At 39.9% G+C, this 24595-nt stretch overlaps 2 protein-coding genes across 2 annotated transcripts; both read left to right on the top strand.

Moving 5' to 3' along the window:
• Nucleotides 1-175: 175 nt before the first annotated feature.
• On the top strand, nt 176-1007 carry LOC107194875 (39S ribosomal protein L11, mitochondrial). The gene is made up of 3 exons (XM_015584583.1): nt 176-367; nt 438-627; nt 685-1007. Exons 1-3 carry the CDS (start codon nt 233-235, stop codon nt 945-947), a joined length of 588 nt encoding a protein of 195 aa, XP_015440069.1. The 5' UTR covers nt 176-232; the 3' UTR covers nt 948-1007.
• A 2825-nt stretch (nt 1008-3832) lies between these two features.
• LOC107194980 (baculoviral IAP repeat-containing protein 6) lies at nt 3833-23945 on the top strand. The gene is made up of 51 exons (XM_015584709.1): nt 3833-4084; nt 4557-4876; nt 4976-5220; nt 5303-5642; nt 5718-7215; nt 7286-7460; nt 7541-7738; nt 7824-8247; nt 8324-8477; nt 8586-8736; nt 8826-9050; nt 9140-9394; nt 9485-9758; nt 9828-9989; nt 10372-10677; nt 11427-11723; nt 11809-12017; nt 12101-12257; nt 12332-12523; nt 12598-12812; nt 12898-13151; nt 13230-13411; nt 13489-13676; nt 13753-13897; nt 14040-14199; nt 14405-14735; nt 14809-14932; nt 15013-15129; nt 15211-15374; nt 15479-15716; nt 15788-16088; nt 16170-16345; nt 16432-16633; nt 16707-16934; nt 17014-17538; nt 17634-17904; nt 18014-18273; nt 18371-18653; nt 18736-19121; nt 19193-19345; nt 19433-19610; nt 19684-19829; nt 19908-20150; nt 20221-20439; nt 20510-20731; nt 20818-22155; nt 22255-22475; nt 22567-22806; nt 22899-23087; nt 23175-23309; nt 23386-23945. The coding sequence occupies exons 1-51, from the start codon at nt 3898-3900 to the stop codon at nt 23671-23673; spliced, it is 14091 nt and encodes a 4696-aa protein (XP_015440195.1). The 5' UTR covers nt 3833-3897; the 3' UTR covers nt 23674-23945.
• Nucleotides 23946-24595: the final 650 nt, after the last annotated feature.

Consider the following 24595-nt stretch of genomic DNA (forward strand, 5'->3'; position numbering starts at 1 on the left):
AGTCGACTCAGAAAAATTTACGAAATAATCTGAGACGACAAGATAAATATTTAATTATAATTTGCATGTTTTCTTCATTTCGTTATACGTCATAGAATATCACATCATAAGAGAGGACTGTTATTTACGCTGGTAACTTCCGTCGAGTATTTCCAGTATTTCCTGAATTATCGGAGTGGGGTACTCAGAAATTATTTTGTGTTTTATCGTTTCTTCTTAAAAGTTCACAAAAATGTCGAAGGCAGTTGGGAAGGGTAGGTCGATGAAGAAAGTATTACAGAAAATAGATCATAGTTCAAGATTACGGGTAAACATTCCTGCGAGAATGGCAAACGCCAAACCACCTCTAGGATCACAACTCGGACAGGTTAATTTTTCTTTCAAGCAAAATATACGTTTGTAGAAATTTATTTATATACTAATATCTTCAACTTCAGAGAAACATAAACGTAGTAAACTTTTGCAAGGAATTCAATACAAGAACAGAAAACATTAAGCAAGGCATACCTTTACCGTGTCGAGTTAAAGTGAAACCAGACCGCTCCTTTGAGTTAGTTATTCATAACCCACCAGCTACGTTTTTCTTGAAACAGGCTGCTGGAATAGAAAGAGGAAAAATGTGCAAAGGTAATAACAAAGATATGCGATCATTAAACAGCTAATATGATTATCAATGTATTTCAGGTGAAATAGCAGGTAAAATAACATTCAAACATTTATATGAGATTGCATGTATCAAGGCACAGGATCCACCTTTAGCATTACTAAGTTTACCACACATTTGCCAAATGATGGTAATGATTGCACGCAGTTGTGGTATCCAAGTTGTACGCGAATTAGATCCTGTAGAATATGAACAATTTATGAAGGAACGGGAAGAAAATGTTCAGGCTCGACTTGAAGAAATGCGATTATCTAGAGAAGCTAAATTGCTAAGAACAGTTTAGATTGATATATTAAATTAATTAAAATATATGTACTGAAGGAATGTAAATATAGATGAATTGCAGTTGTATATGTCATTAAAGCATATTATAAGAATTATTAATAAGGCTTTTCAAACAAGCAGGATTTCCAAAGAGAACATAAGATCCCAGGAAAATTCCCTAGGTTCACTAACAACTTGGCAATATCTGTTAACATCCCGTAAGGGATTCCTTTGGAGGCCTTACTCAAAGGACTCGGAAGGATCTGCAAGGTTAATGCCAATGTGTAATATATACTCGTGTCATTAGAGACGGCGTGAACTGCTACTTGTGAATCACTCGTGATTCGATCACGTTCGTTCTTAATCACGATGATTTTTCACAGTAATTCAAGATTTCTCTAATCGTTTCTGATTGGTGGAGAAATCTAACAGTTCTTTACACGTGACAGAGAACCCCCGGTGGAAGCGCCAGAGACCCCGTGGGTGAGACGTGGGGTCATGGAACCCCCAGAGGGGGACCAGGGACACCGTGGTGAGAACGTGGGGTCATGGAACCCCCACAGGGGGCGCCAGAGATCCTGTGTGGTGAGAACGTGAGGTCATAGAACCTCCGGTGGAGGCGCAAGAGTTTTGAAATGTGATCCTTTATCGTTCTTGCTCGTACAACATTTATACAGAATTGGGACTGACGCTTGTCCGTGTTCCCGTGGACAAATTAGATAATAACCCCAGCGACCATGGCAGTTTCTGCAGATACTACTACAGTCCAAGTTTAAAAGACGTAGGCAGTAGTTAGTTTCTGTAGTAACCTGTTGAACCAAACAACTATAATTAGTATAGGATTGTACAATATTTATGCAGTTATATTTAAGACAATTCGATGAAATGAAGCTTATATTACCTGACGTATGTTTATTGGAATATACATACAAATTATAATGATTCCGGCCAACTATTTTCTGGTGTAATTAAGCGCCCAAAATGATCGTCGTCGGTCTCAAATTATTCCTGACGATTTAATGCGTAAACCCAATACTGCAGAACACCAGAATTAGTACAATTATTTATGCTACTATTATAACGTTGACCCCTGATGGAGTGGCAACTCTAACAACAACAGGTTTGGATTGACAGTGTATTCCATCATGCATACCCCGTTTAGTTCACTTTAAACAACTGTTACACCGTTATACGGATAGCTTTCGTTTAGATACAGCACTCGATTTGTAGCTGAAAGAACGTAGATTAATCTGCTGCCATTGAAAATAATAATAAACGACCAGAACATTGTCAAAATCGCATTTAATTGCGGAATACCACTATTTTTTCAACCGGAGGCGCCACCCGTGGCACTTCGCTCAAACTGCTAGCCAAATTATATCGACAGGTGAGTGAAAATTTTCGAGTGATGGAAAAATGCAAATATCTCAGTAATTAAGCACTTCAAATGAACGTCCTTAGTCTCAAATTGTCCCTCAGGACTTAATGCATGGACCTAATAGTGCAGAACCCCTGAATTAGTAAAATTAGTTATGCCTGATTACCGTAGCCCCTTACGGGGCGGCAACCCTACTTGCAACACATTTCGATTGCATTTACACCGCTAAACGGGCATGATACTTCTTCGTTTTGCATTCAATACAACGTTTAAAGAACGTAGATTACTATTCTCTAACGGCTGGAAACCAGTAATCAAAAGATTACTGGTTTCCAGATTAAGTCTTGAGGGACAATTTGAGACTAATGACGTTCATTTTAAATGCTTAATTACTGAGATATTTGTATTTTTCCATCACTAGAAAATTTTCACTCACCTGTCGATATAATTTGGCTAGCAGTTTGAGCGAATTGCCACGGGTGGCGCCATCGGTAGAAAAAATAGTGGTATTCCGCAATTAAATGCGATTTTGACAATGTTCTGGTCGTTTATTATTATTTTCAATGGCGGCAGATTAATCTACGTTCTTTCAGCTACAAATCGAGTGCTGTATCTAAACGAAAACTATCCGTATAACGGTGTAACAGCTGTTTAAAGTGAACTAAACGGGGTACGCATGACGAGATACAGTGTCAACCATTGCAAATAAATTGTGATTTTAACAATATTCTTGTAATTACTGGTTCCCAGTCGTTAGAGAGTATTATTCTACGTTCTTTAAACTTCGAATTTAATGCGTGACGAAGAAAAATGATGCCCGTTCTCACAAGTACTAGCTTCTAACTTCGTTTATGAAAATACAAATTCCAAAATATTCTCGCGCCACCAAGGACTTACGATCGCAGTGACCAAATTTACTCAAGATAAAAAAATTGCAATCACGGTCGTGAGTGAAGTTAAATCACGACCGTGATCGTGATTCGGCGATCACTGTGATAAATCACCGTTAGTGATTTTGCACGCCATCTCTACGTGTTATAGAGGCTCTGTCAATCATGCAAAACGTTTAAATATAAAATCATGTGCCTAAACTTTCACATTTTTCTACCTTTTAATAATCGTTCATACGTCAGTGACTGTTAAGAAATCATTAAATTAGCGAAATATTGACAATTTTCCGCCATTAGTTCCCGCGTTTATTTATAACGCGTCTGATCCATTTGATCGGATAATTAATTTCTTCTCATTGATAATGATCAAAATCGACCAATCTGTGGTAGTGTCGTCACTAATTTGTTCAAAGGACCTCTCATCTATTTTTTTAAAGTTTGTGTCCTGCACTATATGTTTTTGAGGGAGACATTGTTTTGTATATAGTATTCGCAAAAATCTTACGTTGTCTTACGTTGTAAATTCGGAAAATGTTGTCTCGATAGGTCGACATCGTCGATATCGAACTAATCGTTTGACAGTTATTAACCACCTTCACTACGATTTGCTGACGTTCTACTCAAAGATGGCGGTGATGAGTACGCCATGTTTTTTTGTGATGTTCGTGCATTAGACAAATTTTTTGAGAATTGTAATCCGTATGAGCAAAATGGCTGATGATGACCCGTGGTTATTGAAGGAAGACGGTTATTTAAACGTGGACACCGAATGCAAAAGTATAATCTATCATGCTAATCTAAATGTGTTACTAATCACCACTGGCAGTGCGCAAGTATACGTAGTTGATGTCAACTCAGGAGTAATATTGCAAAAAAGTTCATTGTCGGGTAAGCATTTCGATGTGTCTTCGTTTCAGAGATATCCGTTTGTTTGCTGATAACGAATTGTCTCGCCATCAAGTTTATTGATAATTTCTTTGCATCAGATTCAATTACGCCTCATGGTCAAGGTCGTATACGTGTATAAAACGTCAGGCATGACTAAAGTTTTTTTCATTTAAGTGTTTTCATAATAAAACAATCGCTAATTTTTCTCATAAACGACCACGTACGACTTTTATCTGTGTTTCCAAAAGTTTACTAGTCTTCCACCACTGCTTCAGTGTTTGTCTGAAATAGCATCCATTGTTGTTTCAGAATTATGTATTGACACGTTGCTTCAAAAATGTTAATGTTTTAGGTTTCTGTTTCTGTTGACAGTTTCAAAATATATGCGTCTTAAATATATAAGTTTCATTTATTTAAATAAGAAAAAGAAACTTATAGCCTATTACTGCAGTAATGATATTTATTTTTATAGGCAAATTGCATGGAAAACTTCAAGGCACGTATTTGTCAAATGGTGTAGATAAGGTATTATATACAGATGGAAGAGGACTTGGAGTACGTAGTGATTACAATGGTGTACTCCTTTTGGATACTCTTTTACAAACAACTGTATCACGAAGTGAAGATGTTGTAAAGCTAGAGTTATTGTTTTCTGAAGCTACTTTGTTATATCAGTGTCTACGTTGTGTAGAGCTACCAGGTATAGATCATGTGCAAGAAGTAATTCAAGAATTAGCAAGTAAAACTTTTACAGTGGAGGCAAGCCAGAGGAAGGGAATCAAGGCTCAAAAAGTAAGTGAGAAAAATGTAGTATATATTATGAACTTTTAATTTCATGAATTGATTGAATCAATGACTTTTTGATTTGACTCGGTTTACTTAAAAAAACAGTGGAATACAGTATGCCTGGAACTACCGCATGGTTCCTTGAAGCTTGTGTGTTCAGGATTAGTAACGGAATTGAAAAGATTAAACAGACATATTCCAGCATTGTCAATTGCTTCTGCTATTAATGAACGACTAAATGGCCTACTACCAGGCCTGGCATTAGAAGGAAGTCCTGTTGATAGAGCATTAATGTTTAGTGAAGCAGTTCGCAGAGAAACTTTTTCAAAATGGCCACATATAAATGACAAGTATGATGTTCTAATGACCATTATTATTATTATTTTGTTGAATATGAAGTTAATACGGGCACTAAATGTTTGTTCTTTTTAGATGGGCTTTACCTGACCAGATGGCTCAGGTTGGTCTATACCATCACCCAAATGCAACAGGCGACGATAGGGTGATGTGCTTTACGTGCAATATTTGTTTAGTTTGTTGGGAACCAAAAGATGAACCTTGGTCAGAGCACGAACGGCATTCTCCTGCATGTCCTTTTGTTAAAGGAGAGTATACGCAAAACGTTCCTCTATCTGTTACCCTTGCCACTGCTCCTGCACGAGAAACCTGCGATATTGTAGATGTGCTCAGCACTACAAATGCCAGTGGTCTTGTAGCTACAGCTTCCAGTAGTGGTTTTATAAGCATATGGAATGTAACAAATCAATTAAAGGTGAGTAAGGTGCATTAATGTTAAGCATTAATTGTATATTTTAAAGATCGGTCATAAATCGTGTTGTTATTGCAGAAGGAAGTGTCGTTTTATGTAGCTCCTGTCGAGCAAGAAATAAATAACAAAGAATCCATACAGTTTGGTTCTACCAGAAATTTCACTTCGTATTTAAAGACGCTCAATACGGAAACAGATCCTCTTTCCGAGTACAAGCATCCAGCTTCTCATAAAGTGCAAATTACAGCACTGTCACTGATAGGATCTCCAAAAATTCAAAACAAGGATGCAAACACTTCTGTTTCTGGGCTTTTACCTGTAGAAACATCAGACTCTAAAATTAGACCATGTGTAATGTGTGCTGTTACAGTGACGGTTAGTAACCCGTCACAGTTAAGGACTTTAGAAAATGTGTGGGCCACATCGACAGATTTAACTCCTTCGTCGTCTCTTGTTCGTGCAATGAACAGTGTAAATAGTGCTGCCAGTGATACTTTAGACATAATGAAGGTGGCAGGTGATAGGTATACACCATCAAAATTGCACTATTTAGTACTTTATGATTTTCACCATAAAACTACAACAACGCAACCGATTAAAGAAGATAATACTAAGGATTCTAAAGCAAAGAAGACGTTATCCGGAACCGGAACTAGTGCAAGTTCAAACGGGGAGCGGCAAGAAACTCTGTATCAAGATTTCTTGCTTGGCAAATTTTTGTATGAAGTTCCAGTGATAGAGGATGTTGATTCGGATTTGGTAGTCGGTTCACATTTCGATGGTATCTTCCCAACAACAGCTTTGACCGCATCGTCTTCCAATGGAATCTATTCAAATCCCATTGGAATTACAGTACCTCCAACATCAAGCTCGTTCGATGCCAATTTTAATCCTATCAGTGGCCCAGAACACTTCGCTTCAACATCCGATTTAACAACAGCGAATAAAAAGAGTTTGGATATCATGAAAATAACAAAGACTGAACCAGTTGTTATAAAAACTTTACCTATCGAAGCTCCTGATAATGTTAAAATTACGTATGTTGGGCCATCTGTAGATGGGAGGTATTTGTATATTGCTATGTGTCCTACAATAGAAAGCACAGATTCATTGGGTTCAAGTAATAATCAAATGGACATTGATGAAGACAACGAGTTCTTTCCCCAGAAAGGTTACATGTATTGGGACCATGATACACAGTCCGGTAGATTAATAAACGGCGAAATACACGACGACGCCAGTAATGCGAATGCCATATTGCTTGTGTACGCCTTGGATTTTTCCGGGCAGGTCGTAAAGATCTGCTCCGAGCCAATAGCAAGGCGAGAGTTGCCTGCAGATCAAGCACCCATCGAACATGTGTTTTTACCTTATCAAAGAAAGAATAAATGTTCATTGCCTGCCGATATTACAATGAAGGGTCCTAATACTGATTCAAGTGTTCTAGAATCTGCTGGACAGGTAGCTCTAGTATGCAAGGATGGTATAATCAGAGTATTAAACTTGGTATCATTAGAGACTGTTACAGAAGCAAGCGTAGAAGGGAAAAAGTTTGTTTCCGCAGCTTACTGCAACAGTAAGTTTGTATTACCAGTATCTACTTTTGTGTTAACAAACATTGTTCACAGGATCATATTTTTTTGTAGGTTTAGAGAGATTGTGTGCGTGCACAAGTGATGGTGCGCTTCAATTTTTTATTACAAGTGACGAAGAAGATTCTGCGGAGGAACAGGAAGACACTGAAGACGTTATTATGATGACAACAAAAGAGACCGGCAGTAAAAATACAACTCCTAGTACATCCACGTCATCCGGCTATCAGTAAGAATAGATTCAGTACCCCCTAAATATAATGCCGATAGAGTGTGTACTTTCAGTGGTAATGCACTCTATCTTTCCAGGGATCAGTTGATTGCGCACAAACCAAGCTTATCTCATTCGGACTTACGCACTCTATATGAATTAACAAGATTTAACCCACAATCCCCCGCATATGGTGCTACTGTTCCGCCGTGTTGGAACGAAATGATGCAGGGTCAAAAGCAACGTCGTCACCCACAACAACACCACACACGAATATGGCGTTTGCATAATGAATGGTACGCATATATGCTTTGAAAGTATTCATGTATAATTTTACCTCGTATACGTGTTTCTTTTGACGGTATCAACTTTAAAACGTAGGACCACATGGGACGAACATGTGTTCGAGTTAACTCTTCCCCGAAGCGCATCAGGGAATATCGGTCACGTCGATGTGAGGTTTAGTTTACATTCTGTCTGTCAGGAATTGCCAATAATTCAAATTACTCTACTAAAGCAAAACGTGAGAAGAATCGGTCATCATAAGTCTCCATTGACACCGGTGGACGAAAGAATAGACTTTAACTTAGGCAACGAGCAGAAAGGGGAAAATCCTGTGGTGACGGAAGAGTATCAGAGACAGCACAACACAGAAATTTTATGTGGTCCAATCGAATTACATCGTTACATGGATCTATCGTGTCGGTCTGGCTGTGTTACACTGACCAGTCCGAAGCTGTTTCGATCAAAAGCTAGAACGCTTCTTGTTCATATTAAGGCTTTGATTGATCCAACGAAGGATGGCGTAAGGACAAGAATTAAAACAATTACACAAGTAATGAACTGCGATATACCGAATGAAAAATATGCGTTGGTTCTAGGTAACAACAAAATCGAAAACCAGTACGTCGGCGAGTAAACCCCCTACTTCGAAAAAGTTGAGGATAGTTGAAGCAGTACGACCGCATGTTCCTGGAAGTACTACCGAGCGGTTCGTTGAGGGTTCAAACAGTAAAAAATTAGATTGTTACATTGGTACATATATGTGGATATATATAATATAGAATATACATTATATTTATGAATGGTCTGCTGTATATAATTCGTGATTTATGTAATTAATTTTCTGTAATGCTGTTTTAGGATGCAATTGGATTCATGAAATATCAATTACTGTCAGAACAGTGTATCCTACTAATATACCAAACGAAAGAGCTCAGCGTTGCGCTATGCTAGAATCTAAAACTTGCTTTGAAAATTTACTGAATGTAGCCTGTTTGGAGACACCTGACAAGTACGAACTATTACTGTTAATGATTGGAATTACATATTCAGTATAAGGAAATATGTTAAAGAATTTATCTATAATTGGCTGTGTTACAGGTCTCCCATTACACAGTCCCTTGCGCTAGATATTCTTATATGGATAACCACCATTAGATTAACGAGGCTACGCAGCAACCAAAATAACACCAAAATAATATCATTTCAAATAAAAACAATTCGTTCGGTCCAAGCATGGTTACCTAGTTTGTTAAAACATTGTCTTTTGCATGCTGGTCGAAGTGTAGCGCACAAATGTATAAAATTAGTTATGCTTTGCAGCAGGTACGTTAACGACACAGTATTAGCTGGGTAAGTGGAATGAATATTTCCGAGAAATCGACTTGTTATTAACGTTATAACATTGCTTTCAGGGAATTTGATAATTCAGACCATCCCCCGTTCAATTTTTTCAACGAAACTTTGGTTTCTGTGTTGGTGAAACTGTTACCGTCGATCGTAGAGGTTCAATGGGCTGGCTCATTGCGATGGTTACAACTATTAATTACTAAAATCTTACCGTTAGATCGAGATCACAGTATTGCTCAACAGTGTGTTAATTTAACACAACAAATAGCCGCTGAAATATCAAATCGAGTAAATCCTTATCATTTATTACTCGCAACGAGGTATAATAATTGAGCCGTTTTAACATATTATTTTGTATTCGTATAAACTCCTTGTATAATGTCAACGAATTAAATAATATTGTCTCGCAGGTTCGGTTTGTATAATACACCGTTTGAAACAGAACTTTTCGATTTGGATCCGCCGATGCCACCAAAGTATAGTCCAATACCTTCCACTTTCGGAGCAGCTGTGTCCAACGAACAGGCTGTGCCACCAACTACTTCGTCTAGTTTCGTATTTTCTCAGGATGCTATTGATTTGAGGGACCTACTTACATTGCCTACACATCCAGCTAGCGAACTGGTGGTGCCTAGCAAATTAAACGCTTTATTTGCTAATCATAATATGAAGGGACTCTTGGAGGTAATGCATTGTTACTTTAAGAAATTAGAATGCGTGAGTGATGTTTCACGAGAAACATTTTTGGCACAGGTTGAGCCGCTTCACTTTTCTTGTCATGCTGTCTCTAATGGTACCAAAATGGAAAAGATTGAACCGTGCATGAGTACCAATAATGTCGGAGCTCCGCATTATGATAGCACAGTTACGAACAACAATGGCGTACCTGACATCAAAACCATTCATCATACTTACGTAAGTTTTCCAATCACACTACCCGGTAGTTTTTTCTTTTCTTTCGTATGATTAGTGCATCGAACGTTCTTCTATTTCTTCTGTTTCTCCTTTGTTCTTTTTTCGTTAGACTCTTAATCGAAACGATTTCACGGAGCATGATCAGTCTGTGTGAGGACAAAATAAGATTGTTACTTATCTGAAAAAAAAATCCTGACTCATAGTAAAATAGAACAGGCAGTTTGTATGGTTTCTGTTTTATAATTCAAAATGGCAAAAGCTGTTTCGTGGTCATTTATTGTTGTACGGTAGAACACACATATACATATATATATATATATGGTATAGATGTTTTTTCTGATAGAAGAAACATAATCCAGATAGAAATCATTGTACATTGTAGAATTTGGATGCTGGATCACTAGGACCAGATGTTCAGGCTAAGTCAACACCTATATTAAGCGATCTGCTTAGTCTCTGTACAGGAAGAGCGATAAAGAAGCCAGCTCCACAATTGATATTCACACCTGATAATCAATCAGATTGTGACGAAGCTAACGATATGTCTGTGAACAATCAGGCATGGCATGATACACAAAGTGATATGCCTAATTCACATATATTAAGTTCTACTTTAACGAAAGACAAGTCGTCTGCACAAAATCTCGGTACTACCGTAAACAAAGTCGAAGACAGCAATCCTAAAAAGGTAGACTACACAGATGAGAGTTGCACCTTCTTTTTCTTCTTTCTGTTCCTCGGTTCTCAGTATATAAAAATTTGATGTTTTTATGGCTTTATTAATACGCTGTTTACAACTGAGTTCTTACACGATTTTTTTTATTGATGTTTGGCTACACAGAGTTAGACGCACAAAATGCAAGTTGCATGACGGACTTTGGAACTGTCTCATATCGTGTATTTCAATCTCGATGTCATTCTAACGTGATCATTTTACTGTATCATATACCGCGTTATGCTGAGTTTTGTTCGCAAGATCTAGTGAACTCACGGGGTTCTGACCTGAAAACAGTCGATAACAAATTACTTATGCAATTAAAGTTTTAACACTGCCACAATTATTTCGGGTTCGACACACGAGTATATGTTTTGAAGATACAAAACTGCCTATACTTTGTTCCATCTGTTTAAATTTGTAAACGAGACACCTTATTTTTCTTTCACATACTGGCTTTCTTGATTCAATCGAACGAACCGTGTAGCGTTTGTTTCTGTTTAATGCTTTTATTGTCGTGTTCACGAGCGTTCTATAAATAATGGAGAATTTTGTTCCGAGGTACTGTTTCGTAGAATCGAATATTCTTTCTGTATTCCTACGTATCTGTTACATTTACCATATCGTCACTTGACGACAGAGTAGAAACAAAGTAGATATTTGATAGACAACGGATTCGAAATCTCCGATCATTTAATAATTATCGTGTGTACACGTTACAGCGAGAAGATATCACGTTTCCATGGGGAAGATTATTGTGTTGGCCGCCTCAGCAGGCATTGGTGGTAGACCGAATGCATTCTGGTGCACGCCGTTTCGTCATCCTTGATTTTGGATCGCCTATACTACTTACCGATTTGATAATTCCTTCTTGTAGTGATTTAGCATCGTTATCAATAGATATATGGACGAAAAGTGAAGAAGTTGATGGTACGCGACTCATTGTAGCTACTGATATTGGGAATGAGCCATTAGTTGTGTGTGATCTTCAGCCACCACCTGTGTGCAGATTCCTTAAGGTACAATATTATAGCATGCCAATTTTTTTTACAATTCTATACAGAGTATTGATGTCAGTGGTGTTATATTTGCGTTTGTTTGTAGATTACCACCATAGGTCGGTATGGTATGTCTCCAACGATGTGTAAAATACCGTTAGGAACGTTCTATGGACACATGGTAGTTTTACCAGGAGAAGACTATGCAGAATTGAACACTGTGTCAGGTTTTGATAATTTCGATCCCTCTATACAATCCACGATCGATACGCAGTGCAACATTTTGTCTGCTCTTGCGGAAGATGTTCAGTGCAGGTAGTTTACAGACGCATCATAATCTTCAGTTGTTACGAACATATATCGTATACATAACTGTCGATATGTAATTGTTGTTTTAGATTTAGCTTAGCCACTGAAAGATTAAAGAGCCTACTAGATCCGCTGTTATGTTCGGAAACCACTAATTTTATGCACATGCAGCACTACCTCTGCTACAATAAAATTTCCAATGTAAATAAAGAGCAACCGTCTGCTAAAATATTGGCAACTTATCAAGTAAGTTGAACTGTAAACATCAGGTAAATGAACTGAGATTTAAATGAACACTATGCGCATGTCCAATGTTACAGGAGTGCATAATGTTCCAACATCAGTTGAATGTTGTACGTAGTGTATGGAGACGTTTGGAATCCTGGAAAGGTTCTCAGAATGTACCGTCAGTGCTTCTGGCAAATGCACCCACTGACAAATTACGAGTTTTAGGAGAGAATTTACTTGATATTCTTTTATATACAGTTTATGAAGTCGGACCTGTGCCCAGTGTACGTGTTTCTCTTCTTTTTTAGTATCACGATTGTCCTAATAGAATTTAAGATGAACATTACATTTTCTATAGATCCCGATGTCGATATGTGATGTTTTCACGCCGACAGTGTGTGAAAAATTATTCCACTCGATTTGTGTTGTTACACCAGCTCCACGCTTGCAGCTACACGTTGTTGCACTTTTAGCGCGTATGGCTGGTCATCAACCCTGGTGGGGTAATTTTCTGTCCAACACTTTGATCAATTTGTACTCGTCCTCGTCCACGCACATATTTCCTCAGGATAGGTACACTGCGAACTTTATCGTTTCTAAACAATCAAAGTCCAAAAGTGTAATGGGAAACAGTTACCGATTTGTTATTTATTTTCAGAGTATTTATTTTATTAACATTCCTTGGACGTAAATCATTGATCGCTGGTGTCAATAGATCTTCAGTGATAGACGCTATGGTTCGCACTTTAGGAAAATTATTGGCACCATTATCGACTCCTCAAACGTCTAATGCAAATCGTCTGGATGTAACACTCATTGGCTGGGTGCTACTCTTTTTGTCAGTCTGCTTAGACACCGTAGCCATTCCACCCCCTTGTTCCGAAGGGAGTAGCGACAAAATTAAAAATCAAGGTACATATTTTACGCATCTTTCGTTAAAATACTACAATGATTTCTAAGATTTTAATACCAAAAAATTTCGTTTGGAAGGATTTTCATCTCGATGGGAGTTCATACAAGGGGAGTCTGTAATGCAAAGAAAGTATGGCAGTGCCAATCAGTCTGCAGCTCCCTGTACTTACCGGAAAAAGTTACAGAAGCGTATAATGCAGCATAACCAACAGATTCAGGAGCTCGAACAAGCAAAGAAAGCGTTTCATCCGTCGTCGCAGGTAAAAATTTATTCTGTTCACAGTATTACAATAGCGGGGAAGGAATACGGCAATCATTAAATGAGAGTATATTATAGGGTTGGGAAAATCTCTCCTTGTACACCGCTTCGTTATGTAGTAAGATGGAAGCAACAATGAAGTCGCAAGAGCGCTATTACAAAAAACATTACACTGCGAGGCATTTCAAAGATCTTTTGATGGTTCGGAGGAATGATACGCCACATTCTACACGAACTTCACGAATCCCACCACAGGCTAACACAAGGTTGGTAGCGTAAGAATTTTCATTATACTTTTTGAACATCTAGCAGCCATTAACATCTTCCGATACATTTTAATAGTTCCAGTAAACCAGAAGTAATGGATTTGGACGTTGAGTATATATCTAACTTGTCCCATCAACATGTTCTGCCAGTGGCCCGTGGACTTATTGCTCTCATTTTGTGCAATTCTGCTAACGTGGACATGTTCTTGTTAGCTTGTAAGGTAAATAAATTTCGACCAGCCGTTTCTTGTCTGTATACGTTGTATTATTTGTCCCTCTGTCAGCCTGTAGAAGTGTATCGCGACTCAACATGTAGCTGTATCGTTCGTGCTTTTTTTGAACTGTCAAATTTATGCCTTATAGGTAGTCGCTAGGCTAGTGATATCTACACGTCCTGCAATTAGCTTGTGCGAGCTCATGAGCGAAGAACAGCTCTTAAAGTTAGTCAGATTGGCGACGGGTACCTCTGACGCTGCTTGGACATCGCATGCGGTCTCGTGTCTCTTACAGGATTTATTAGAAGGTACAGAAAACTTCTTGTTACATATTATATTAAGAAATAATTCTGTTATGCATCATTTGGATTTTCTTTATTTTTTTTCCTTCTTTTCTACTTTTCTTATTATTACTACTACTACTAATACTATTATTTCCACTGCTACGACTATTACTATTACTACTACTACATATTTAACTTGTATTTCCAAAAACGTGCTCTACGTTTGAAGGAAGATCATCGGAGGAGACCTTTGAGCCTCTTGTGACTGAAAAAAGCCGAACTACCGATGAGGAATGTGTTGGCGTAGCTGGAACAAGCAGTGCTACGGTTACTCTTAACAACGATGAAGAATTTACAGCAGTCGACGGGGAAGAAGATACCCAAGACAGTATAGTGGTACCTTCGGCAACCGCTTCGACGTCAAAGTCTAATGGGTTTCTTCCTTCTCTGTTGGAATCCGATGATAGCGAGGTCGAAGATTTCTTGGAAGATATATTAGAACGTGGTAGGAACTTGTTAAAGAAAGGCAACCCAGTATCCAAGACTCCGGCTAGTTCTAGGTATTTCTTACATGTTATCCATAAAGATTAGACCGTGATTCAAGAGAAAACGATTATTTGTATATTTTTGCAGTATTTCTTTGGCAATGGATGCAAGATTAGAGTATGGATTAGAAATGGGAATAGAGGTGCCGTTAAGGTTATTGTCTACTTTCGGCATGTACAATTTACCTCAAAGTATAAACGCCACGATGCATGTAAGTTGACGCTGTTTGCGTTTGATTTTCAGAATAATGTATATTCTACATGAAATCATTGATGTAATTTTCCTCAAAAGGTTCCAACAGAGTCCAATCGTTATTCGCAACAACCGTCATCCAGAGACACTACAGCTTCCAGTTTATTAATGTTAACCAGATGTTTTGATAAAATATTCACGGACTTATATTTACAGGTGAATCATCTAACGAAAACAAAATAATCTATTTAGACAATTTTCTGTTAATTCATAATTAACATTTTTTTATAATCATAGAATGTAGGAACAAACTTGGAACTTATTCTACAGCTGTGGTTAACATTCAATACGGATGCCTCTTCAGAGCATACTAATTCTTCGAATCAGTTTGATTCTTTATTAACACCTGTTATACCATTAAGTTCTGCAGCGATTTCCAGTCTTATATCTACGTTGTCGTGGTAAATATGATACGCGTTCAACTTAAAAATTATTCGAAGTATTTATAATGGCGTGTCCTGGTTGAAACCTTTCAGTTATTTATAACATAAAAATTATCGTTCAGGCATCCTGGAGTTTCTTTAAGAGCTTGGTGCCTTGCTCTCCAGTGTTTGACACTTGCAAGTAAACAGCCGCTAGAGGCAGACTCTACAGAAGCTACAAATAGTAAGCAGCCGTTAGACAGTGTTCTAGGTGGCATGGCTAAGTGCATTGTAAAAGATCGGAATCTCGGTCCCATGCTTCTGCGTTTACTATCTGGAAGCGGATTAAATATTAATGCTATGGATAAACAATATATCATGGTATGTGTATAATCTCTTGACAAGTCTTTTTGTCTTCGCGACAGTTTATAAATTAACATTGGGATTTTCAGGCTGGACCTATTGTTTGCCAAGCGCTACAAGATTTTCTAGTTAGGTTGAAAATGAGGTGCGATGTAATTACACCTGGTAGCTGTTTAGGAAACACATTGAAAGAGCTCTTATTGTGGGTGGTTTATCAGCTTGTGCAACCTGGTGGAGCTCTTTCTGCGAGACGAGGACCGTTGGACGCACAGTATAAACTTATCACCTCTTTAACGAATTTAAACTTTGCCAATATGGATTTAGGAACTGCAATGAGTGTAACTGAATGCGTCGGAGTATTAGTTTTTACTTATGTCAGAGGATCTGGAGGTAATTTTTAAGAATTGTACATCTTGGATCTACAAATCTTTGCACATAATAACCAAGAATTATTTCTCCCCTAAAATATAGTCGGTGCGCAATGTGGTAGTACTGTGGATTTGGCGAATCCATCTGGCGGATTCTGTGGCTTATTCGCCTGTGTGTTAGGCGGAGACACGAGGCAAGGCCGTCCAGCCTCCTGGGACACCTTAGTCGTGGCTCTTATCAAATTAGTGTGTCGACTTGTTCAAACCCCTCTGCCTAATGTGTGTATTCTCATTGCTTAAACTATCCTGTATTGTGTCCTGTACGTTGATACATGTTTTCATGTTTTAATATTTTTTATTCATAGACTTGTGCAGGTCGATCCGACGGCGCAACAGGAATCGATTTTTCCGATGCAGGTCTCAGTTCAACGAGTGACATTAACGATACTCCGATGAAAATAAACATTTCGCAGACCGATGAAAGTAAAGTGGCGGAACAGCAATCTTCGTCCCGCATGCAGCAATCCTCGTCCAATAAGCCTAACGTACGCTGTGTTGCAGACACTGGTGAGGGAATAAATCAGATTTATCTGTTATTAATTTTTCAATCTGATCTTAATTACTGTATATTTACTTTTAGTTCTACAACACGAACCGACCATGATGCGATTACTAGGAGCACTCGGTTACAGTACTGGTTCTTCCTTAGCTATGCTTTTAGGCAAGAGCTCCGGAGCAGGAACCACGACTGAACTTGATGACATGGCTTCAATCCCAGATGCGACATTTCAACTCTTGACAACGCTTACCAAGAAAGCGAGCAATCGTTCATTAGTTCTCAATCCACTCTATCAATATCTCTCTTCCTGTAAGAATCGTTTAATTGAGAAATTCTTAATCTTAGATATACATATTATATAAATTCACGTTGAACTATAATGTTGCAGCCTCAGGACAGAGAGAGCTGGATCGTCAGTTAGGTGTCATGCAGTTGTCCGAACCCCTTCTCTGGTATATCTTACGGGTTTTAGACAATGAAGTGTCACTGACAATGTTCACAGCGATGGGTGGTGTGAAAGTACTCTGCGAGAATTTAGTAAAATCAACCAACGGTGGCAATAATAGCTCTGCATCACCCTGTGTGATTGCGTTGGTTATGGAACACCTCTCGAATGCCCCTAACGTTATACCAGCGGCTTCAACGAGCAGTAAGAAATCCGTTAATACGTTGGAGACTCATGATGATGGTTTGTTAAATTTCGCCCCCCTGGGCACCATCTCCTGGCTGAACCCTACTGCACAACCGGCAGAAGTTCTGATACAAAATACCACGCCTCAGAAACGGGCGAGAACAGCCGCGTGGTTGTATCATTGCTACCCTGACGAGGCATGGGTGGAACTTACGATTACTTTACCCTGTGCTGTATTGTTAAGGAAGGTCGAGTTGCAGCCGCATGTCACGTCGCTAGCCAGTAAGATGAATTAGTATTCCGTGTATATGTATAACGACGTGACAATACCAGGCAACTTGTGTATTTCTCACCGTAAATGTATTTCGTGTTTCTAGCATGCCCGTCAGCTGTAGCCATTGAAGTTTCACGTGAAAGTAACAGCCCCTTGACACCTGTTTGTCCACCAATGCCAACGGCAGGATTGACGTTTATATGTATCACGCTATCACAACCGGAAGTAGCTACTTCTGTGTTAGTGCGATTATACAAACCACGCGATTCAACGAACATAAGTTTAAGTCAGATTAGACTGTTAGGTACAACGGCGTTCGGTGAAATAAAAACGAGTCACGACACCATAGACAAGAAACAATTGACAAAGACGAGGTAATTTCTTTCATTCGTTTTAAGTATAGCTCGTTAGAATGTTAATCATTAGTATAGTACGAGTGTCTAAAAGATGATCGTTTGTACATATACTGTTGTATCTCTTCAGCTCGGGTTGGTTACGATTGCTGCATCAGTGCCTGTTTTTAAGCGCGTTGAACAGCAATCTTGCTGTGAAGGTGCTAAATTCTGCGGCGTCAGTCGAAGGATTGGTGGAGGCATGCTGTAACCTCTTGTTACTCTCAGCACCGTCTCTTTTTACTCCGAATTTGGAGACAGTTTTATTCCGACTAGGCTTACACTCTCGAGAGCTTGGATTACGCCTGATTGGCCTCTTACTGAACAACAGATCCACTCCTTTTTTCAAAGGTGAAAACTGCTTTTCCACTGGAAAGAAACTCCATTTTCCTTGTGAAAACATATATTTGGACATATAAATATTGAACAAATTCTGACACTTTTACAGGTGCCGTGGCTACTCAAGAGACTTCGACAGTTCAGTTGGTTGTAGAATTGCTTAAACAACTCTGTACCATTCAAGACTCGTCCACTGAAGCCCGCATTATCGCGGTGCTTTCGTGGCTTCAAGCTTCAGCTTTGAATGGAGCTTCACGGCTCAGCAATGGTCCTAACGCCATCAGCCCGCCCGCTGTGTATATACACTGTGTGTCTTCCATTATATGGAAAGCCCATCAACAGCAGAATCTCAACTACGATCTGCAGGCATTGTTAACGGACGAGCTTTTCAAGTATGTCTGGTTGTTGTTCGACATTACCACGTATATCAGTAACATATTGTAGAAATTTAAGTTCAAAATATTCTTTCTACAGCGCTTTGTATCAGTGGACTCTGACATTGGATACGGGTTCGGCTTTGAAACAGGCGATTGATTCTGCTCTTTGTGCATTCTGCTACGTGAGACCGACACTTTTCCCTTTGCTTCTACAAAGGGTACAAATTTTGGTACCTAACCTAGCAACGGATCACTCTGCGTCTATATCTGACGATAGGAAGGAAAGAGATGGACAGACTGATGATAGAAAGAGTGAAATTAGTGGCGAGGAATGGTACTGTCGTTACGTATTGTCCGAGTATAAGCGGTTGAATTTGACAGAGGGACAGTTACTTACTGTTGCTGCAGCAGCACGATCCCCGCCGGGTATTCAACAGCTGATCGACTCTGGGCTTCCTGCTCTGTTAATCGCATCGATCACTGGTAAGACGTTGAAAGAACTATATTAAAAAGATACGCTACGATTGCTAACAAACACTGTGTCTCATCTGTAGATTTTTGTGCCTTGGAGGAGTCAAAGCGACTACAGCAACAAAGTAAAAGATCACCATCAGAGGGTTATTGCCAAAGCAATTCCGTAGGCGGTACACACTTAACAGATAGCGATAAAGCTGGCGAAACGTCTACGCAGTCGAATAATCATTTCGGTAAACGGTTCTATTTTCAGTAAATACTTTTTCATGATTGATTTCTATAGTCTCTCTGTTAATAACATAACGATGATTATTGCTTAGATGGTTTATGTTTGACGGAGCCAGAAAGCATAGCGATTGTATTAGAGTTCTTGACCCTGGTATGCTCGGAAGGTAGAATGCGCGATTGGCTTGGGAAAGAGGGCCGTGGCTTTTGGTTACCTCTTCTTTCACTCCTTAGCAATCGACCTGTAGAGAGTCCATCTGTATCTTCATCAAGGTAGATAACTACAGAAATCAACATTATAGCAAGTGGATTTAGACACTACAAATGTTTCTGTATGGTCTTGTAGATGTTCTAAGACGAGCATCTCGTATGCCTCGTTGGAAAGTGCCATGATCAAGTTCTTATCCAGGTGTTGTTGGTGCCACCTTGAGAATCAAAAACTACTGGCTAAACTATTGACCGATGTTATTTCTCAACAACGAACAACTTCTAGTAATTTTCTTCCATTTATTTTCGAGAACAGTTACAGATTTTATTCACTTAATATATTCACGTTGTCTTTTTGCATAGATGCGCGATACCTTCACGGAATTTCGGGTTTCACGAGACGGTTGATTCTGCAATTATTGCTGGAGGGTGAAAAGGTGTTGGTGTCCGTGACTTCGGAAGCACCCGTGAAAGTTTCGAATACGGCGGCCAATTACAGTATGCCATCTATGCCGCCACATCCGGCTCATCCGCTTGGCCATTATCATCAGCTATTGTACATGTCCACGCAATCAACTGTAGCGGATATATTACAACAAGTATCGGGTAAGTTTATATTTCATGGCGCAATAATCAATGTTCGAATAAACAGTTAACCTTGTGTATTTGTTCGAAGGCACTTGGCTTCTTCTCTTGCTACCAAATACATATAAGGCTAATGAAACTGGATCGAGCAGTAATCGATCTAGAGAGCTTTGGGAGTCCGGCATGGCCTTTATAGTTGATACACTTAGCGTTGCCGCGGGAAATACAGCGAAGGACAAAAGGGCCAAAGAAGCGTCAAACAGATCACAGGCACGTGGTCCTACTGTCAGAAAGTCCAGAATGAATTCTGGTAAGTTGTCATACGGATTGCTGTCTTCTAAGCTCTTTTATTGCGGTGCTCATGTAGTAAACATCGACAGATGGATCGTCTAGTACAAACAAACCGTCGAGCAATAACGTGCAACAGAATCCTAGTAGTTCCGCTAATCACCAATATCTGATACACGCGTCACGACCAAATATTCCGTTACCACCAAGATTGACCATAGCTCAGCTGCTAGCTATTGCCGAAGACAGTGGAATATCATTGTCAGAACCTTGTCTGCATCTCATATTACGTCAACGCAATCAAGATCCAAAAGGTATTCTAACAAGACTAAATTATTCAAAGAATCTACACTGAACAGAACCAAGTACACGTAAGTTATCTTGTATATTTTTTTTTCAGACGACCTAACGAAACAAAATGAGATCGATTTGTTAAACTACAGGAGTATAGAGAGCTCGTTAGGTGTGTTCAGCGCCGGCGGTGGTTTGGCGGTATTAGCACGACACTTGCCTTTGGTGTATCCAGATTCTAGAAGACCACCGCCGGTAACTGAGAAGACCCCGTCACCAGAGCAGACATACGCGGACTGGGTTAAACTAGAAGGCAGCGATGACATGTTCGAAATCATAGAAGAAGGCGGAAGCAATTCGTCTCCACAAACATCGTCTCCCGCGCCCTATGTGCCTCCACATTCCCTCGTTGCCTTTGGCTTGTTCCTTAGACTTCCGGGTTACGCGGAAGTACTACTGAGACACCGAAAACGTGCACAGTGTCTACTGCGTCTTGCCTTAGGGGTATCGGACGACGGTGAAGGTGGGGACGTGTTAACATCCCCGTGGGCCGCCTCGTTGCCGACCTTGCCATTTCAAGTATTAAGACAAGTACTTGACGCCACGCCGCCGACCACCGACGATGGTCTTCTCTTGCGCAAGACAACCATCGAAGTTGGCGCCATGCTGCTTCTATTGAACTGTCTGGCGATTTTCACTCATCAGGCAACTCAAAACGAGAATACAGATCCAAAAACAAACGGCAGTCAGGGCGAAGCAGGACGTAGCGACGATAATTCGCATTTGTACTGGGCAAAGGGTACTGGATTCGGTACCGGTTCCACCCAACAATCGTGGAACATCGAACAAGCTTTGCTGCGGCAAAGGTCCGAAGAGGAACATGTTACAGTATTATTGGAGGTCCTTGCCAGTTACATAGGGCCGGGTGGCCAAAAGCAGAGGGAATTACCGGCACCTTTTCCCGACTTGTTAGCTCTGTCGTGTTTGCTGCCGGCTTTGTCCTCGTATTTAAGAAATGACTCGGTGCTTGATATGGCCAGGCACATACCTTTGTACCGTGCGGTATTGCAACTACTCCGAGCTATGGCTCGTTCGAATCAGTTGGCTCCGCTTTTGCTACCGAAGGGCGGGAAGTCTAGCGAACCATCCGTAGTGTCCCTTTTGTCTAGTATGAAGGTTTGTGTGGACATATACGTCCACAAGATCAATCGTACAAGGGGCAACAAGTCGAAGACGTTATTCAAATATCCGGATGACACCGAACAGGATGAAGGTTTAGCTACGTTGATCCCTGACATTCAGGAGAGCGCTACCATAGTACAAAATGCTACAGCAAGATTGTCAGGGATGGAGGAAGATATGCCTGGACCCAGCCCGACAGGACCAGAATTACCACTACGCTCAGTCGAACAACGATACTTGGAAGTTATGAAGAATCTGCAATTTGGTAAGAACAATATGACTCTGTCAGGGCTCACCTCTGAAGTCTTTTTCCCTTTGATTACCGACTCAGTATGATTTCATGTCTGCTTATCTGAAATTATAGATACGTTCGAAATGATTACTGAGAACCCAGAGTCTGGTGGATATAAATTCGCCGTTTCGTATCATTTCGAATCTAACATGAGAGCAGCCGGCGAGAGGAGTCATCCTACCAGGGTTAAGCGATTGGCACAAGAGGCTGTCACCCTTTCTACAGCATTACCTTTGTCATATAGTAGTAGCGTATTTGTTAGGTGTGATGCGGACAGATTAGACGTGATGAAGGTATGCATTTGATTTATGGCGTCGAGCTTAAATTAAAATACATTTAGCACTGTTTAGACTTTGGAAAACGCTTTTTTACGTTTCGTTTTAGGTTTTGATAACAGGACCAGCGGAGACACCGTACGCGAACGGATGTTTCGAATTCGACGTGTACTTCCCTCCGGATTATCCTAACAGTCCTATGTTAATAAACCTCGAAACCACTGGTCGGCATACAGTGCGATTCAATCCTAATTTGTACAACGATGGAAAGATCTGTCTGAGTATTTTAAATACTTGGCACGGACGTCCCGAAGAAAAATGGAACGCGCATACTAGTAGTTTCCTTCAGGTGAATAGTATTAGAACAGCGGGATTATGATTTTCTGTTGTATATAGTTTAAGCAAGTATTAAGTATCATTTATTTAAAAAAAAAAAAACAGGTCTTAGTCTCGATACAGTCGCTGATTCTGGTATCGGAGCCGTACTTCAACGAACCAGGGTATGAACGGTCACGAGGCACGACAAGCGGAGCTCAATCTAGTCAAGAGTACAATGCAAATATTTGTCAGGCTACCGCAAAATGGGCGATGCTTGATCAAATTCGTAATCCATGCCCCTGTTTCAAGGAGGTAATCACATTGCGCAATAGTCGACACGTTTTCTCCTTTTTAATAAACAATTTCGTTTACACGTACATATATTCTGAAACGTTATAGATTATATATACTCACTTTTGGATAAAGAGACATGAAATCGTCGCACAATTAGAGGGATGGATAAGGGATATGGAAATGCATGGGTCAGATCGTAGGTTTGGCCGCACCCTTTCCCTGAACGCTTTAGCTTTAAGGGTAAGTAACTCGACCAAACATTGCATTGTCGAATTTTCCTACATGAAAAGTTTATAATTGGGTATACATGTTTCAGACGCACTATAGATTATTGAGAGAAGAGTTGAACAAACTGCCAACTCCCGAGGGTTTAGAAGACCTGGTAGAGCCACTTGCCTCTCCAGGCTCGCCCATTGAGTTGTCCGGCAACCTGGACACCCTGAACACGCCACCGACCTCGACGGCACCCCCGACCACTATACTATCCGCACCGATAGGTAATTCTATTGTTTCTATGAACAACGCCAGTGCCAGCAATCACGTTCTCCACGATATCGATACGGACGTTGAGATGGAGAAGATGGTTTCAAAAGTGTGTGAATAGCTACCGGATGTTAATAGACATTGTTGGACATTTTGAAAAGTCTATATTGTTTGTGTTATGACGGACAAATAACAGACTGACCGAGGGTGGCGGAGAATTTTATTACCGTGTCGAATTTCAGATGATTGACGGATGATTAATCGAATGAAAGGTTATAGTAACGTTTTCGGTTAAACGAACGACGATATCGATGAGGAAGATGAATCAGGAGGGATTTAGGAAATAAATGTATGTGTGGTGTGCGTGTGGGTGTGCGTGCTGTCTGTCCTGTCTGTCTGTCTGTCTCTATCTATCTATCTATCTGTCTCTATCTGCTGCTGTTGCTGCTGCTGTGTGTTGCGTTTTCGTGCGTGCGTGTAGAAGCGCGATGGAGAGGACACATAGTAAGAGAAGTGCGATTGATTGCGAGCAAAACGTGTAAAGACAAAAAGTGTGCACGTGTGAAGGTAGAAGATATGGAGACAGAGAGAAAGAGAGAGACAGAGAGAGAGAGAAAGTAGAGAGACTGAATTGGATAGAAAGAAGGGGAGCGTGAGATCTAGCCGACGATTATAAAAAGTTAGTATGAATGTGACAAACTCGTATGTAGTAGATACTATCTGTGGCTGCTGCTATGCTATATGTATGCTGCATTCTACTACTTCGTATTACTATAAGTAACAACTGTTATTCGATATTTATTGTACGTGTTCCTCGTTTATGTAGCCGGTACCCTCTACTCGCAATGCGATCGATTTTAAATGAAGAGAACACACGAACAGCGAACGGGACGATTTTAAAGTGACGTTACACTGTATACAACAACGAGGCAAAATTCGTTAGTTGTCAAGAAACGATCGCGATATCGCACGAACAAACACAATCGAATCAAAGAATATCTCGAGTACATTGTTTGACGTTTAGTTTCCATTATTGCTGGCGA

Source organism: Dufourea novaeangliae, unplaced genomic scaffold (genome assembly GCF_001272555.1).
Source record: "Dufourea novaeangliae isolate 0120121106 unplaced genomic scaffold, ASM127255v1 scaffold8, whole genome shotgun sequence".
NCBI lineage: Eukaryota > Metazoa > Arthropoda > Insecta > Hymenoptera > Halictidae > Dufourea > Dufourea novaeangliae.